This window comes from Poecilia reticulata, chromosome 1 (genome assembly GCF_904066995.2).
Source record: "Poecilia reticulata chromosome 1, P_reticulata-male-v2, whole genome shotgun sequence".
Classification (NCBI taxonomy): Eukaryota; Metazoa; Chordata; class Actinopteri; order Cyprinodontiformes; family Poeciliidae; genus Poecilia; species Poecilia reticulata.
The window spans coordinates 24,427,057-24,443,891 of NC_088830.1; the positions used below are offsets into that span (position 1 = coordinate 24,427,057).

The 16,835-nt window shown below is 39.4% G+C and overlaps 1 protein-coding gene across 7 annotated transcripts in view; it reads right to left on the reverse strand.

Annotated features, from left to right (window-relative positions):
• Positions 1–1,422: 1,422 nt before the first annotated feature.
• The window catches only part of septin9b (septin 9b), a 79,295-nt gene continuing 63,882 nt past the window's right edge, over positions 1,423–16,835 (reverse strand). For all 7 annotated transcript variants that reach the window (XM_008414778.3, XM_081609828.1, XM_008414786.3 and 4 more), the window contains 8 exons: positions 12,781–12,912; positions 12,530–12,611; positions 11,116–11,253; positions 7,469–7,586; positions 7,157–7,252; positions 6,936–7,032; positions 4,625–4,676; positions 1,423–3,128 (listed from right to left, as the gene is read on the reverse strand). In XM_008414778.3, coding sequence (XP_008413000.2) covers positions 2,912–3,128; positions 4,625–4,676; positions 6,936–7,032; positions 7,157–7,252; positions 7,469–7,586; positions 11,116–11,253; positions 12,530–12,611; positions 12,781–12,912 — 932 coding nt within the window. In that variant the 3' untranslated portion in view covers positions 1,423–2,911. The remainder of the gene's footprint in view (positions 3,129–4,624; positions 4,677–6,935; positions 7,033–7,156; positions 7,253–7,468; positions 7,587–11,115; positions 11,254–12,529; positions 12,612–12,780; positions 12,913–16,835) is intronic.

The following is a 16,835-nucleotide window of genomic DNA, read 5'->3' on the forward strand; positions in this document are numbered from 1 at the left end:
CGTCAGAGATGGGCTAATGTTGGAAGCTAACTGTCAAATGTGAACATGTTAGAACCACAGCGCCAACCAGTGGCCTGGCATGACAACTACAATGTATCTCGACAGTGCCGTCTAAACGTAGGATTTTCCACACTCATCTGAAAATATCGGCCTTTTGCAGACAGTGGTCTTGTGTAAATACAGCCCAGGGGACACAGTGTCAACTTGAAAGCCGATTTTAAAAGCAGCTAACTAATTTACTCCGGTTCTGTTAAAACATGGGGTCTATGCCGCCTTACCACGAAGACAGTAAAGATGTCATATTCACGTTCAGATCTCTCTCGCAGCCAAGGGTCTGACACTGTCATAATGCTTTCAGTGCCAAACACTCTCACGCTTAGCTCTGCAGCCGGGAAAACTCTTTAAATATACATGTTGGTGTCAGTGGAGTTTTCAGCGGCTGCTGATCTTCCTGCAAGTTTTTTTTTTTTTTTTGCCTCTCACCTTCACATTTGTCACCAAAACACTGTTGCTCTCTTCACGGGGAGGCTTCCGAGCAGCGATTCCAACTGAGACACAGCAACAACAGCTACAGCAGGAGCTCCAATTTGTGAACAGTAGACGACGACCTTTGAGATGCGGCTAACTGTCAACACATTACGGTCAGCGGTGCCGTTGAGAAGGATGTGACAGGAGGTGAAAATGAGAGGCCCTGTTGCAGCAGTCCGGGGGAGTAATGATGCTGCGGCTGCTGCAAAGTCACAGTTTCTCCCAAAGGGGCTTCTGCTGTCATTGTGGGGCAGAATATCTGGATATTATAAAATACGCTTATTATGAATAAGCTGAGCAAAATTTGGTCTGCAGTTCATCTTCTTGCCACTCATGGCTGCTTATAAGGGAACTTGGTTTATAGGATAGATTTTCCCTTAAGACTAACAACCACTTTCCTGAAACCAGGACAAAATTACATGTTCCTACTGATCGGGGACCCTAAACATAGACTAAAGCAGGCTTTAGAAATAAAAGGAACATGCATGCACAGACTTAATGTTGTTGGACTCGCAGAGAACTCCAGGCCAGGATTCAAACCAAGGACCTTCTCCCTGCAATGCAACAAATTGCACCACAATTCTTCAAATAAGTAATATTTCATTATATTGTAATTTAGATGGTGCAGATGACCCCACATCAGTATGTGATTATAAACTGGATTAAAGAGATGCCATACTGCATTGCTAATGCATTTCTACACCTAGGCAAGTTGTTATTTTTTAATTTTCAGAATTATAGGAGGTAGCTCATTAGTGATCATAGGGTGAGAGATATTTAAATGTATAAATATCCACCACAGAGGAAACAATTGAACATATGGATGATGGGGGAATTCAACAAAAATTAAAGACGCAGTATGTCATTTTCAATTCTACACTTTTGACACAAATCAACAGTAAAAATATCAATCTTTATTCTTTGAGATAGCATATCAAAGATAAAACCTTAATCTGAAATAGCATGACAAATTACACAGGAACTATACAACAGTAAACAGAGTAATTCAGTTACTTTTCCTTAAGATACAACAGTTCTGTTTGCATTTACTATGGAAAATAGTTCTGCTCAGGCTCACAAAGTTGACTGAGGATGGCAGGTAAATTGGGCCTAGAAAACATTCCTTGAGAATACAAGTCATCAAAAATATTACATTTTAGCTGCTGTTGAAATGCATTTGCATCAAATTATTTGCATGTGTTATTTTAAAATTTCATAGGCACATTTCTTTCCCCCCCCTACACACGAATGTAACAGAAATCCTGAATGAAAGTGTCATGAATTCATAGGAATGTTTCCTCTCGCTAAAATAATTTCATAATCGACACAGTGCAGTCTCACAAATATGATAAAACATGCTATAGGAAAAAAAAACATGACGACAGTTTAAACCTAAAGTTATTATTAACTATCATTTATGGCCTGTTACAAACTTCAGGAGTGAAAGTTGAATTATACGTACTACATTAAACAACAATTAAATAGCTACTCATAATTCAGCTCTTATATGCTGTATGTGCTTCTCTTTAGAACAAAAACAAATGTATTTGGTTTACGGTCAGAAGAATGAACAAAACAACGGCATTGGACAAATGCACCTCATCTTATACAATTAATATTAGAACATTAACATAAGCCATAAAAATACAACAGTAAACAAGCAATGGAAAATGGAACACAGCTGATAACACAACACTATCGGAAATGTATCGACAAAGACAGTCTGGTTTGGCAATAAAGGGATTTGGAACATCCTAACACAACATAAGGAGCTGCTCCACACCACCGTTGCATTTCGGATTTGTTTCACAGTGCAGAGGTGTCGACTATATCTTTTACCCATAACAATGTAAACCTAACCTAACCCTAGTCCTATTTAACCTCAGTAACGATACAATACTATACACCACAGCACAAAACAGACCAGGCAAGTGGCACGGAAATGTTTCTAGCTCAGAGCGCGGCCAGAATCGTCACACGTTGTTACTTCATTTTAAAATGATGCCGTTTCAACTGATCAGACGGCTTTCTGTCAGGGTTTGACTGAGGGTATCTGCTCCCCGGAAGGAGTTTTTCCTTTAGTTGCTCCATGAACTGAAACTTTTAGTTTTAACTGTTTTACATTGCCATGCATTGCAGCAAGGAATTTTTACTCGGAAATGTAATTATAGGGAAAAGGAAAGAAAGAAAAAAGAAAAATGTATCTTGTCCATCTGTGTGGTAAGAATGCTCTTCACAGCATCAGTGTGTGTGTGTGTGTGTGTGTGTGCGTGTGTGCGTGTGTGTGTGTGTTCTGTATAGATTTGGGCTTGTTCGTGTAAACACAGCATGTCTGAGTGTATGCATTGTGCCTGATGTCATAAACCGGTGCCACAGTTGACCTCTACATCTCATGGGACAGGGCTTCATGTTGAGCAGCCACCCCATTGGCCTGCAGGGCGCCGGGCTGCTCCTCCAGCTGACCGTTGGCCTTTGGTTGAACTGCCATATGGTCAGACGTCTGAGAGATGACGTGGCCGTTGGATTCGTTTAGCCGACGGACGCGGTACGTCTCGTAGTGGATGCTCCCTGTGATGTCCTTGATGTTCTGCATGTGAGTCCTGCGGATGAGTAGGGATTATCTTAACAGGTGGCAAGTCTTTGTTTTTATTAGACAAAATTTCGTTCTCCAGCTACAGTTCTGATGCGTGCAAACACTCATCCTGGGTATGAAGGTCACATTGGGCTTTTAACGCTTTTGAACTGCTCATTTCTTTTCCCACACAAAACGCCCGAGTGTTTCTTGGGTAAATAAAACGGCAACACTTTCAATCATTTTTACAATTTGCATAATCGGAGTTGATTGGAGATAAAATTCTGGCATAATTCCAGATGTATATTAAACAACGACTGTTATGAGAGTTGTTGTGGCCTTTTAAATTGCAGAGATCAGGTTTTTAGGAAGCTCTGTTTGAATTTAAATCATCTAGTTGTTGGTTTGAAGTGAAAATGAAGAATTTGGACGTAGCCATCCTCCATTATCCCATCATCTATGTGCAATGCACCTCTACCACTCTCAAATCCTTCAAACATACATGTTGTGGTCAAACAGCTGACAGAAAAACATTTTCCCAAATGGGATTTGATTCGTCCGTTTTAGTCGTGGTTGAATGATTTTGTTTATGCCCGGTTTTAAAAGGAAACCTCTTCTTGTCAGCAGCCTCTCAGTCGGTCCTGAGCTTAAAATGGTTTTACTGTGGACAGTGGCAGCTTTCCAGTTTATGCCAGGTTTCACAATGACATTCCTGGATTGTTCCTAAACATTCCGATCAATTATACCTTCCATCAGCGTTTGGGTCAGATGAATAAAACTTAAAGAGTTTGGTGTTCCAACAAGAAAAGGATCACACTAATATCAAAACTGGTATTCAATTAATCAAACAGGCCAGTGTTACGCTTCTGAAATGGCCCCAATCCCAGCCAGTTAATTTAAAGAAACTCTAAATTGGTAAACAGGACTGGTCAACGATTCAGCCAGAGTTATGTCGAAAGCTTTTTGGTAAAAACAAAACGCACAGTCATTATGCAACTTGAAAAGGGAACTATACAAAATATTTGTCTTTGTTTATGCATAATTTTGAGCCTGCATATGATTTTGACCCTGTGTGGCTTTAAGGAAACCCAAGAGAAATTCTAATTCATGCACAAATTTGTAGTTTTTTTCTTTACATTCATTCAAGTTGTTTTTTTGCACAAAAATCAACTTGAAAAGCAGTTGGACTATATTACTTAAAGGCCCAAATTAAACCCAAGACTGAAACTCTACCTGCTCTTTCACTTACCTAAACGATGCAGGCAACAACTCAAGAAAACACGTTCATGAACAAACCCTGAGATGTAGCATTATATTAGCAGGCACTCGAAACATTTTAAAAAATTTAATTTCTATTGATTCCTACTGGGAAGTAAAGCTTTATCGATTCAGCCGAGCCAACAATGAACTCAGCCAAGATACAGTTTCTGACCTGGTAGGAGAAGCTCAGTCCTGAACTCATTTTAATTTAAATCCTTATGAAAAGTCATGAAAAGGAAAATAATAGCTGACGTGGATTCCCACCTGATGAGTAGATCTCGTAGGTAAGCAAACTCACAGTGTGCAATGTTCTCAACTGCAAAGAGAGAGAGAAAAAAAAAATAGTGATTAAAACAATTCTGAATGTTGAAAACCCCTAAAACACCACAAGATGGCAGTGTTGGCCACAAGCAAACAGAGGAAAAACACTGCTGCCCTGAGATCTCCAGCAATTTTCTTAAACCAAGATAACGCACTCCTCCTCAATGGAGAGCGTTTAATAATTCCCATCTCTCCTCCACACTGGGAGAACTTTAAAATGAGACGTTTCAACAAACTCTCCATGACAAGTCACTAGTGCCTCCCTTCAGGGGTAACACGTGTTGGAATTAGAGATTGTGTCAGAGGTTGAAAATGAAATAAAAAGGAGGGCTCCATTTATGGAAAGCTTTGAAATACTGAGCAGGAAATTAAATTTGCTTTCAAAGGAGGAGAAGGGAGGAACTGCTCGGCCTGTGAGCGCTGATTAGAGGCATCGGGGGAATGTGCAACGCTAACTTGGCTGGCATCAGCGCTGCTCTAGTCCTGCTTTAATCTCCCACATTTAAACTTCAATAATATAAACAATTTCTCCCTTTTGAATGATACGTGAAGACTTCAACCACCAAATCGTTCTGAAATCTCCAGTGGCTTCATCTCTCCCACAGGTTTCAGCTACTGCTTTATCTGCCTCCCTCCCGTCAGCTTCCTTGAAGTGTTGAGAGATTCGAAAATGTAATTAATTTGTCAGAAATGACTTTACTCCAAAAGGGAGACACTCGTTTCTAACATGAAACAATCTTAAAAGAATTGTTTTAAGTGAGGTTTTGTTAAAAGGTCAGAGTAAGTTCATACCTTGCCTCGATGTTTAGTCTCAAACATTTTATAGCAATTACAGTGAACACTAATTTAAGGACATTTGCTGAAATTATGTTTGTATTAAACAGTTATTCACGCAAAATCAAAAAGAAAATGCACCTCTGGCCATTGAATTTTCTTATGTAATTTACATTTGGCTTTCTAAAGAAATAAATAAGTGAAATATAACTAATTTGTGTGTTTTGGCTTAAATACACACTCCGGTGCAGTTATTAAAGGGATTAAAGGGAAAATTCAAAAATTTTCCCTTTAATCCAGTATGAATGTGACAAATAGTTTATCTTCAATTTATATATATTCCTGCCTGTATTGTAGCCTGTGACTTGTATCCTATTCACAAAGCAACTTGTATTTCTAATATGCGTCAGATCACCATCTGCACATTTTAATGTACTAAGCTGTATTTGAGAACCAGATGCCATGATTCTGTGAACCAAGTAATGTAAAAACCATGTGTAAATCAAACAATGTTCGCCAAAACCCACGAAAAGGGCTTCCTTTAAATGTGGGAAAATGCCAGCAGACACGCTCGCATCTAAACTCTTTGACAACGTCAGACAAAAAAAAAAAAAGAAAGTAAAACAACCACACACCAAATTACAAACGCACTTGTTTGCAATAACTTTACTGCTGTGCTTTGTTCTCATCATTTTAAAAAGGAGGAAAGTCTCTTGTTTTCCTTTTCAGAGAAACCCATGTAGTATCTGTGCAACAAATGCCTCGACCGCCCAGCCACATGTAAAAGCTGCAATATGTTATTTTCCACAGTTTAAAATACTTCAGAAAGAGTATAGACCACGGGCTTCTTTGTAGAGCAGCTTCACCACGTTGGTGAACGCTGTGGTAAGTGACTGAGAAGAATGCGAGTCTCTGTGCCATTTATTTCAATAAAATAGCTGTTGTGACATGTGAGTGGGGTAAACTGGTCTAATCAAGCAAAAAAGTGTTAATTCTTTAACTAAAATGTTTTTTTTTCTGTGGGAAGCTTAGCCAAACAGTTTGGTGGGTCTGGTTGCTGTGGACTGTCGTGTCAAATTTCTTTGACAAAGGGGAAATTAAATCAACACTTTCAGTGCGATCAACAAGGATCGGCATCCAAGGCTGTCCAAGGAAAATCCCCCGTTGTTCGCATTTCCACGATCGCATAAATTCACACAGAAATTAGCATAATTTCGAGTTTATATTTGTAAAAATGCTCAAATGCATTGCTGCACTACACTGCTGAATCAGACGTGCTTGACGTCAAGTAGGTATTGAGAATGTGCCAAGTAACAAAAATCAAGATGTTCTACTTGTTTCCAATCTGTGTGCGTTATTTTTTTTTCTCATCTTTTTTCCTCTTTTATGTATATATCCTGCAAGAGGTTTAAAAAATATCTTAAAATTGCACAAAAACACAAAATCCTGCGTGTACCAAGAGGGATTCACGTTCTTTTACCTTCAATGGTGCCCCATTTTGTTTTCCTTCCCAGAAGCCTCTTCCCATTCACCTGGTACTCCTGGTCACTTCCCACCACAGCAAAAGGGATCATCTCCTGATTTGGGCCAGAACACACACCGATTCACTTTTTTATTCTGGTCAAGGTTTGTATGTAGACAGACAGAAAGCCAAAACCAACATGCTTCAGGTAAGCGTTATCCATCTGAATTTGAACTCACCCTGATTTTGTCGTTGATCATTCTGTCCTCTGCATCTTCATCAAACTCTTTCTGCGGGTAGACGTCGATCCCGTTGGCTCGCAGTTCTTCCCTGATCTACACGCAGCGAGACACAAAAACACAAAGTTAGATCTGCTAAAGTTCCTCATTATGTGACGGACAAGCTACTAAATATCAGCAGAGATTTTAATCGTCAGTGAGCATGAGTTTTCCATCTGAAAGTGACTGCACACATGGTTGCATCTTTACTTTCTCATATGTGATGCAGCTGAAAAGGTGGGAAACGTCTAAGCACATTCAAACATTTCTCACCGTCTGCTTAAAGCTGTCCCTCTCCTCCAGGGTCAGTGTGTCGGCCTTGGCGATGACCGGGACGATGTTGACCACTTTGCTGAGGCGCCTCATGAATTCCACATCCAAAGGTCTGAGACTGCAGGACGATTAAAAAGAAACTTGAGTGTGAATAATTTCCCGTTTCCCTCTGTGGCACAAAGTAAAGTTATGATTCACTTTAAAATTATTTGATGTAATGAAATAAAATAACCACCAGAGGGCAGTAAATGTATTTCCTAAAGCTATCCGCTCACTCAGGAATATGACTCAACTTATTTGAACAGCAGCCGTTATCATTGATGATGTCAGAGTGTTTTATTGGATTTTGTAATTGTAAAGTGGAAGCAAAATGTGTTTTTTTTTTTAAACGTTTGACAAAAGTCTGAGAGGTGTCGTATGGATTTATCTTAATCACTCCCAGTCAGAGGATTTACATCACATCTACAAATCTTTTGTCCATCAAATTTGTCTTGTCAGATTTATTCTTCTATGAATCTGTGCTCCATCTCTTTGTCCATGAACACATGAACAACGGTGCAGTAAAGGTGATGTGTTTGTTATTTGACCAATTGGATGACTGAATGCAATCGATTGCATTTGGAGTCATTTATCAGTGGTTGAATACATCTGCAACACCACACATTTCTGATCATTTGAGAAAATGTCCTTTTTTTTTTACTTTTTTAAAAAAAAAGACTGTTTATCACATAAAATTCTAGTAAAACACACTGAAGTTTAAGACTGTTAAATGATAAAATGTGAAAAGCTTTAAGAACTATGAATCCTTCTGTGAGGCACAGTTGATAGGAATGCGATGCTCTCAGGCTTGTTAGATTTTCTCTGTTTTATTTTTATTTTTTTTATTTCATCTCGGCTTTGCCTGCAGCTGATCCTTCACACAGACTCCCTCCATGCAGTCTGCTCTGCCCTTCAATTAGCCTCGGCCGAGCCGAGCCAGCCTGGCTCAGACTCCCAGGGGCGGATTGTGAGGCAGGCCTGACTCGTTCTCCACACAGACTGATGGGCATGTCAGCCTTGAAACATGATGAAACACTGGTGAGCATGTGTTCCACAAAGCATGGAAAGCGGAGAAAAGGAAACAGAGCAGCACAAAGTTAAAGAGAGACGAGTGAGGCAGATCATCGAAAGCCTCAGGGAAAGAGAGATACAAAAAAGGATGAAACATCTAAATCAAAAGACGAGTACAGGAGGATTCTGGTTGGTGGGAAGTAATCTGTTCCAGTCAGTTAATCCTGAATCTAGTCATTGCATTGCAACGGCTGAAAACGTGTAGAAGCAAAAACATACAAGCACACACGGCATAACTGAGCATTTCCGTATCCTTTTAATTGCACACGTCATTTTTCCATAACATATGTCAGGGCAAAAAATGTAAACAAAACGATGTGCATGCAGGATCACGTTACATGTGTCCTATTGTATGCATGCAATAATTCAGTGGCTGCAGTGATGAAAGAAATGGCAGACGGGTTGAAAACAGTGCAGAGATCACATTGAGTGTAGAGAAAACAACTTGAAAGCAAACCACCATCCTCCTTTACTGTAAGTGATCAGAAGGCAGTTCTAAGCTGACAGGAATCACAGAGCAAACACTGAAATTGAAGTAAAAGCTGCACTGCTTGGAGGAGGGACGCTGTTAAGGCCTTTATTGAAAATAGCATCCGATGCCAAGACTGTTGCATTTCTGCTTCAGTAACCCCATATCTTTCATCTGAAACCTATAAGTGCAACTTTGCAGCAGATTCCTCTCAGACTAACTTCTCTGCAAGTTAAGCTTTTTCTAAATCTGAAGACGTTTAAGACACTAAGCGCACTCCACGTCTGAAGGGGAAGGAGTTTTAAAGGAGCTCATTCTAGTTCATCTCCTTTCTCGGTATTCAAAGGCTTCAAGAATCTCTGGGACCATATCTGTGTCAGCGATTTAATACTGCCAAAGGTTTTGTATTTAACGGGTCAGCTGCGCTGTGAAGCATGTATGTCCTCCTCCGTTTCTCTACTGGCCAGACTTGCTGTAATATCTAGATACGAGATAGCTGTGTTTCAGTCTTGAAATGATTCGTTGATATATTCTAAACTAGAGCGATACATTTGACAAGATCTGGAAATTTTTTATTTTTTTTTTATCTTTAGCACTTTTAACAATCTGCTACCAAACAATTTCATCTGTCACATAGATCATCTATATTCACCCTGAACAGAAAATAATCTTACTACGTCCTTTTCTACTAACCCTTCACCCCTTTTTGACATTTCTGCATGTTGAACAAGATGACATCCAGCTCAACAACATTTGGGATGAGCTCAAAAAAAAAATGCAAATGTAAAAATCTTAAACGTTAAGGTGAAATTGTAGCTGGTGTCAGATGCTTTAAACCTGGACACAATGAATCCAAGCCAACACGGCCTCCCCAAAAGCCTTGATCTCAATCGTTTAAACTTCATGGGCGATGATCAAAAGCAGAGTCCATGCCAGAAAACTAACCGACTTGAAAGAGCAGCCTCTACCGTTTATGATAAGGAACGCCGTAAAGTAGCTGAAAAAGTCAGAACCTTGTTCACGGACACAAAAATGTGTTGCTAAAGAACACTCAACCAAATATAGGTTTGGGTGTAATGTATGTGATCCTGCGAGCATAATTTGAGTCTTTGTGGATTTTTGTGCGTTAAAATAAAAATTGTGAACCCAATTGGTGTTTCTCTTTTCTTATTGATTAAAATCACTTGTTGAATCAAACAAACAGTTCAAATGCAGATTTAGATTTCTGTTCAGAACAAGTAAACTTGTCACCATCTTTTCACCGAGTTGTGGGTTTCCTGTTAGACATAATTTACAAACCTTTAAAGTAATGAAAATGTGCTCCCCATTTAGAAGACATTTTCATAATGCCATAATAACTTGGCAGGCAGTCCATGTTCATGATAACAAATGAGTAAGGACACCCACACAATACCACGACTGTGCCCCACACGACAGCTCTACCTAAACTCCTCTTACCAAACGCACACGGTCCCAGAAGCAGCAGCTGTGGCATCATGGCTCACTGCTGAGGGGTTCTGTCAAGAATACGGACATGTTTCCCCCACAGCTGCACAAAGAATCCGTTTTGTAAGCGAACAACTGTGGAGCTTTTGGTGCATAAAGGGGAAGCAGCATTGGATGGGTCTGCCTTAGTTACTGACTGAAAAGTTTATTGTTATAACAATACTTTCAGATTTTTTTTTTTTTTTTTTTGGGGAAATTCTGCTCCCACAGACGACGGAAAGAGATTTTCTTTGACCACAGTCTAGTAAAACAGCATCTGCTCATGATTGTTAAACCACTCGGTTTTACATCTTTCTTTTTAATCAGAGACTTTTAAACAGAGAAATGGCCAAAAGGGTCTTGTTAACATAAAATTTAAAAAAAAGCTCAGGGAGGGATTATTTCCCCATGAAATCATAAGAGCGGTGAATGAAACTGAGAAATCGACAGGGCTGCGGACACACAGGCGGTCTGAGGAGATTCCAAAGAGGCCTGAGTCATCTCAGAGGTCATCTGAGGGAAATGTGAACCACTTGGTGGGTGTGGGATGGGGGGAGCTGATCTTTTTAAGAGGCAATCTTACCAGTGCCCTGTGGGGGGTATGAAGTATATGCAGCAGTGAACCCTGGAGTCTGGGATCCTTTTCTTCCTGTTGATGTTGATTTCCTCCTGCAGGTAGGCTTCATACTGGTCATTGATGAACTTCATAATGGGCTGCCAGCTGAAATATGAGTGTAAAAATGAGTCGTTTCGCTGGCAAACATGAAAACATCAAGCTATGATGTCTATTTACATTCTTCAAACCTTAAACATGTTTTCCAAGTTACATTTACTGGCTTTCTTATATTTTACTAAGATTTAGGCCAACACAGAAGTGGTGTAAAATTGTTAAGTGGAAGAAAGCAAATGCTTGTGTTCGGTTCTGCGAAGACCTTACTGGTTTGTTAAAGAACATGAGAGAATAAACGGCATAATGAAGATCAGGGAACACGGCACAGAAAATGGTTTAAAACTTTAAACCGAGGTTAGGTTATACAAATATCACAAGACAACTACACGCCCACTAATACTTGACTGTAAAACTAAACTGGCCAGGAAAGAAGAGCTTAAATCAGGGAAGCAGCTAATAAATCAATGGTAACCCTGGAGGAGCTGTAGAAATCCATAGCTCATGTGGGAGAATCTGTTAAAACAACTACGTGGTGTCTACCCCACAGATCTGACTTTACACGGAAAAACGCTAAGTAGAAATAGGTTGCTGAGAGAAAGATACAGAAACTCCCAATTAAAGTCTGACCTAAGTCCTGGATGGACGTAGCAAACATGTGGAAGAAGAAGCTTAACTGAGATGAGACCGACATTTAAGATTTTAGCCAACGTGCAAAGAGTCAAGTCGGATGGAAAACTAAAACTACATCTCCACTGTTAAACATGGTGATGGACTGATCATGCTGTGGGACACTTTTATTCAGCAGAGACACAGAACATGGTCAGAATTAATGAAGAAATTAATTAAATTAATTACATTTTCAACCCTTGAATAAAAGGTGAAAATGGGGGAGAGTTTCACGTTCCAGCACAACGACGATTCCATGAACGGCAATGGAGATAAAAGCACATGCATGTGGCAGAATGGCCCAGTAGCTGCTGTGTGTTGGTCTATATCATAAAATCCCAATTAAATAACATGAGGCTTGTTGCTGTAGCATCACAAAGTGTGAAAAAATCCAAAAAGACGGGGATACTTTTTGCAAATCGTTGTCCAATATGTTCACAAAGAAAGGTCACATGACAAAAAACACTTGCCAACTGAATAGAAATTGTGATAAAAAATTAACTTAAGCACTTAATGTTAATATATGTACACAAAAGATCACAACTTATCCTAAAGAGATCCCTGATTTTTCACATTTATTTTTCATTTTCCTCGAAAATTTGATGGAACGTACAGTGATGAGTAACCAAACCTGGTCATGGAGGGAACCGACTTCACTCACCAGTTTTCATTGTTGATTTGATCTCCAAAACCAGGAGTGTCAATAACCGTCAGCTTCATCCTCACTCCCTTCTCCTCAATATCTAAACAAAACAATTTCCTTGTCAGGGAACAATTATGTTGCTGAAAACACAATAGCTCATATGGAAAAAAAAAAAAAAAAACTAAGAAAAAACACAAACACTGCATAATTAATAGCACCATATGTGAAGTGTAAGTGCTGTGGGCTGTTAAACTTGAATATAGGCCAACCGTGACTGATGGATTTAATTTCAACCGTCTTGGGGATCCTCTCCTCCGGGTTGGACTGCACCGATTTATTACGGCTCACCTTGGACTTGAACAGTGTGTTCATCAAGGTGGATTTCCCCAGGCCGCTTTGCCCTGAAAAACAAAAACACAAACACGCAAGAAAGTCAGATTCCCCATCTGTTTTTTATTTTCTCTTCCACAAAAGATGCAAATGCATTCCCTTAAATTCAACTTTTTTTTTGTTTGCTTAACCCAAAAAGCCCAGACAAAACATTAGGTCTGAGGTTTGGGGTGTAGTATTTGTGAGTGTGTCTGCATATTTAGGAAGACGAGGATCACAAGCATGCGAAGCTGCAAGGTCAGATGAGCGACTTGTGGGGGCCTTGGAGGAGAGACGTATTCGACAGACCACACACAAAAGAATCATCACCCACAAAGGGATGAATGTGATGAATTAAACCTGGCTGTCTTTGTGATACATTATTAACTCAACAGAAATTCCACATGTTGAAGGGAGGAAGAGAAGCGCTTAAACATAGCTCAGTTTTTCTAGCTGTTTTTACGCCGTATACGAGGAACCACAAAGAATGAGGCTAATAGTGGAAGAAATATTTGTTTTTATACGTGTATATATATATTTTTTTATCCAGGGAACTGACATTGGGGGAATTTGTCCCTGGATGCTCCTTCAGCTCAGTGGGTTAGAAGAACCCTAGCTAAAACAACATCACTGTTAGACAACGTCTCCCATCTAATGCATGAAGCCGTTACCGAAATGGAGAGACTGCTGTATTGTTGTTTCACAAAGCAGCATTATTTATCGCAGACCTTTCCTGCCAACAGCTGTTAGACTTTATAGCCATCACTCAATATGTCTTTAGAGCTTTGCTGTTATTTTCTACATCCCATTTTGCAATAACTGCAGATGGTTAAAAAAATTAAGAAAAAAGGGCATTGCACATAATATTCTCCTTGACAACTTCTTCTCATGTGTCCAGTGATACATGTCTAAGATGTTCACCCTGTGCAACAGACAGCCCCAATATATTATTTATTTTAAGTCATTAATTCCTTAATACTGATGAAAAAGTGTCAGTTCCACTAGCAGATTATTTCCCTTATAGCATGTGAAAAATATCTTGTTAAAAGTGAAAAAAAAAATTCAGCCAGTGGAACAAGTACTTTTTAAAATCAATATTAAGGAATTATTGACCTAAAACCTTTTATTTCTTGCTGAAAGTTATTTTAGTCTTATTTCATGTGTGCTAACATATATGCACTTAAGACTAGACCAAAAGTACTTGGTAAGATTTAGTGTTTTTGCAGCGTACGTACAATCATATGACAAGAAAACAGGTTTTTGTGGAGTGCAAAATCATGCATTAGGAATGTAGTTTTGTTTTTAAATGAACTTTTACGCAAACTCAGCCCTGTCCCTACTCTTTGTCATCAGGCCCTGTGGGAGTCAACTGTCATGTGGAGCTTTGCCAAGTTAGTAGGTCTTCTGTTGCACCCAGGGAGACACTTGTCCTTTTACACCAACTTCACATTCAGGCCACTCGGTGAATTCATCCTCCAGCACATGCTCACATTTCCGTTGCCTGTGTCACAGACACACTCACACTAGCTGAAGTCAGCCAGCTGAATGGGGGGGGAGAGGGTCAGAAAACGCTCTGCCTGAATGCCACAAGACTCAACGGGAGCAAGATCAAGACCACAGCTGTTCTAACCTTTAAAACGACCCGACTTCGACTCCATGAAAAACCTTTGCTTCTAACCTCTGCCCATTCTTCACAGGACTCTTCATACTTTAATTAACACTCTGGTGTTATCACAACACCAAGCATCACTCTCAAGCATCTACAGGTAACGAAGCACAAGAATTGAGTTATTTTTCCCAGGATTCTTTGAACCAAACACAAGTGGCAAGTCAGCACCAGCCTGACTGTGAGAAACCGGACTTCCATGATGCACTTAGGTACGTATCCGCCGACACTCGGTCCAAGGAATCCGACACAATAACTGTTGCGTTGTACGTTTGCTCACTCCGTAAGAATTCGACGTGGAATCACAAAGTTATTGTCTGTTCTTTTTCCATCTCCTGCTGCATAAAACATATATTCAGCAGTTGCACAACATTTCATTTCACCACACGAGTTTTATATTTTCCTTCAGGTGTCGGAGCGCTGCAAGTGCGTACATGCCAGCTGTTTACAGGATTGAGTAGTCTGCGTGCAACAAGCAAGAAAACTGAAATTATGTCAAAATTTACTTAGTTACATTGATGTGACTAATACATGCAAATTCTGTGTGTGTGATTAGTTACAAAAACAAAAACAAAAAAACAATCTGTATCATTTTTGACCAGACCTTCCTGACAGGTTCTCCTCTCTGCATCTTTTTTTCCCCTCGTTTTTTTTTTTTTTTTTTTTACTAGTATCAATATTTCTCCCTTGGAAAAACACAGTTTATGTTGCAGATCCTTGTTTGTCATGCCAAGAGATTCCTTTTGGAGCTTGACGCTTCACCAACATGTGAGCACAAACTGATGCCCTCCAGGGAAAGCTAACTGCATTCTACAGAGACTCTCAGCGTCAACAAAACTCAACGCATAAAAAACATGATTGTGTTGTCAAGTCACTCATTCTGTGTGTGGTGAATTTTACTCCTCGAATTGTTTTCCCAATAATCAATGCATGAACTCGTCCAGCATAGAGGCTGTGGTCAGGATTCACTGGCAATAAGTTAACTTTGAACCTTACTGATGTCCCATCATTGCATATGAGTAATACATTTCCAGACCCAGATTACATTAGAGGGACTTCATGCACGCAACCAAGCATGGGTGGATCAAAAATGTGGTCTATAACATCATTGCTTTCAAAAAGTTGTGTATTAGTTCTCTAATTCAAAATCCAGCAGCAAGTTAAAAACACATCAATGTTAAATGAGCGTTTGTGCAGATTTTGGGGGGAATTGGGAGAGAGGGAAAAATTCCCCAAAATGTCCACTTATCAAAAACAGAAATCTTAAGATTTGTTTCCCCAAAACCTTTGGTCCAAAGCCACTGCCTTAGTAAACTTTATCAAAAGTCTGGGTCAGTGTGTACAACAGAAACAAGTTAAGCCAGGGCGTACAGAGGGATTTGGTAAACATCTGCCTGGAAAACGTTAAGTTATTACCTTTTGATGAATATGGCTCTAAGATGTAGCACTGACTGTTTCAGAATATCCCTCAACCGAAATGGCAATCTGTTATTTTTGTTTTCAGCAGAACAAGCTGCTCAATGGGTAAAAAGGCTGTCATAAAATTAAGACTGACTGATACGACTGACTGAATGATAGATATGGATGTATACAAACACAATGTGGGGACAGGTTTACCAAAAGTGGACTAGATGCAGTTTTCTTTTCACGCTAGTCATTTTACATCTCAAAAATTTCATTAATTTTACTGGGATTTTCTTTGATAGACCGGTACGACAGTATATATAAATGGCAAGTGGAAGGAAAATTATAATTTGTAATTAAAACTTGGCAAATAGAAAGCAGGACATTTGTAGCTTTTATTTTTGTATTTAGCTGAAATAACACCTGAAATAAAATCCAGTACAACAAACTGCCTTTAAAAGTTACCAAACCAGTGATATACTCTGAGTTAAATAAAAAATACAGCTGCTCTGTGAAGGACTTAAAGTTTTCTAAAGAATGTAAGTGAAGAAACAGCTGCAAGAAGACCATTGGCTACAAGTACTTTTGCAGGACTGCAAAATGCTTTTAAATGAAGTAATTGTTAGATGACCACTCGTGTTCCTGAGGTATTTTTTAGCCATTGCATTATTTTTTTTTCCTTTTTGCCTCCAATGACAGAGAACCAGATGGTAAACAAAATTTGTTTCAAACACAATCAATTCAGACCGGCAAAAACTGAAAACAGTACCAACATTTTTAACTTGTGCTCTTCTTGCCATTAGCAGACAGCCGTTTATGAAAACTGACACAAATAGACGCATACACAGACTTGATGGAGCGGCCTGATTCGTATTGTCTTGCTGT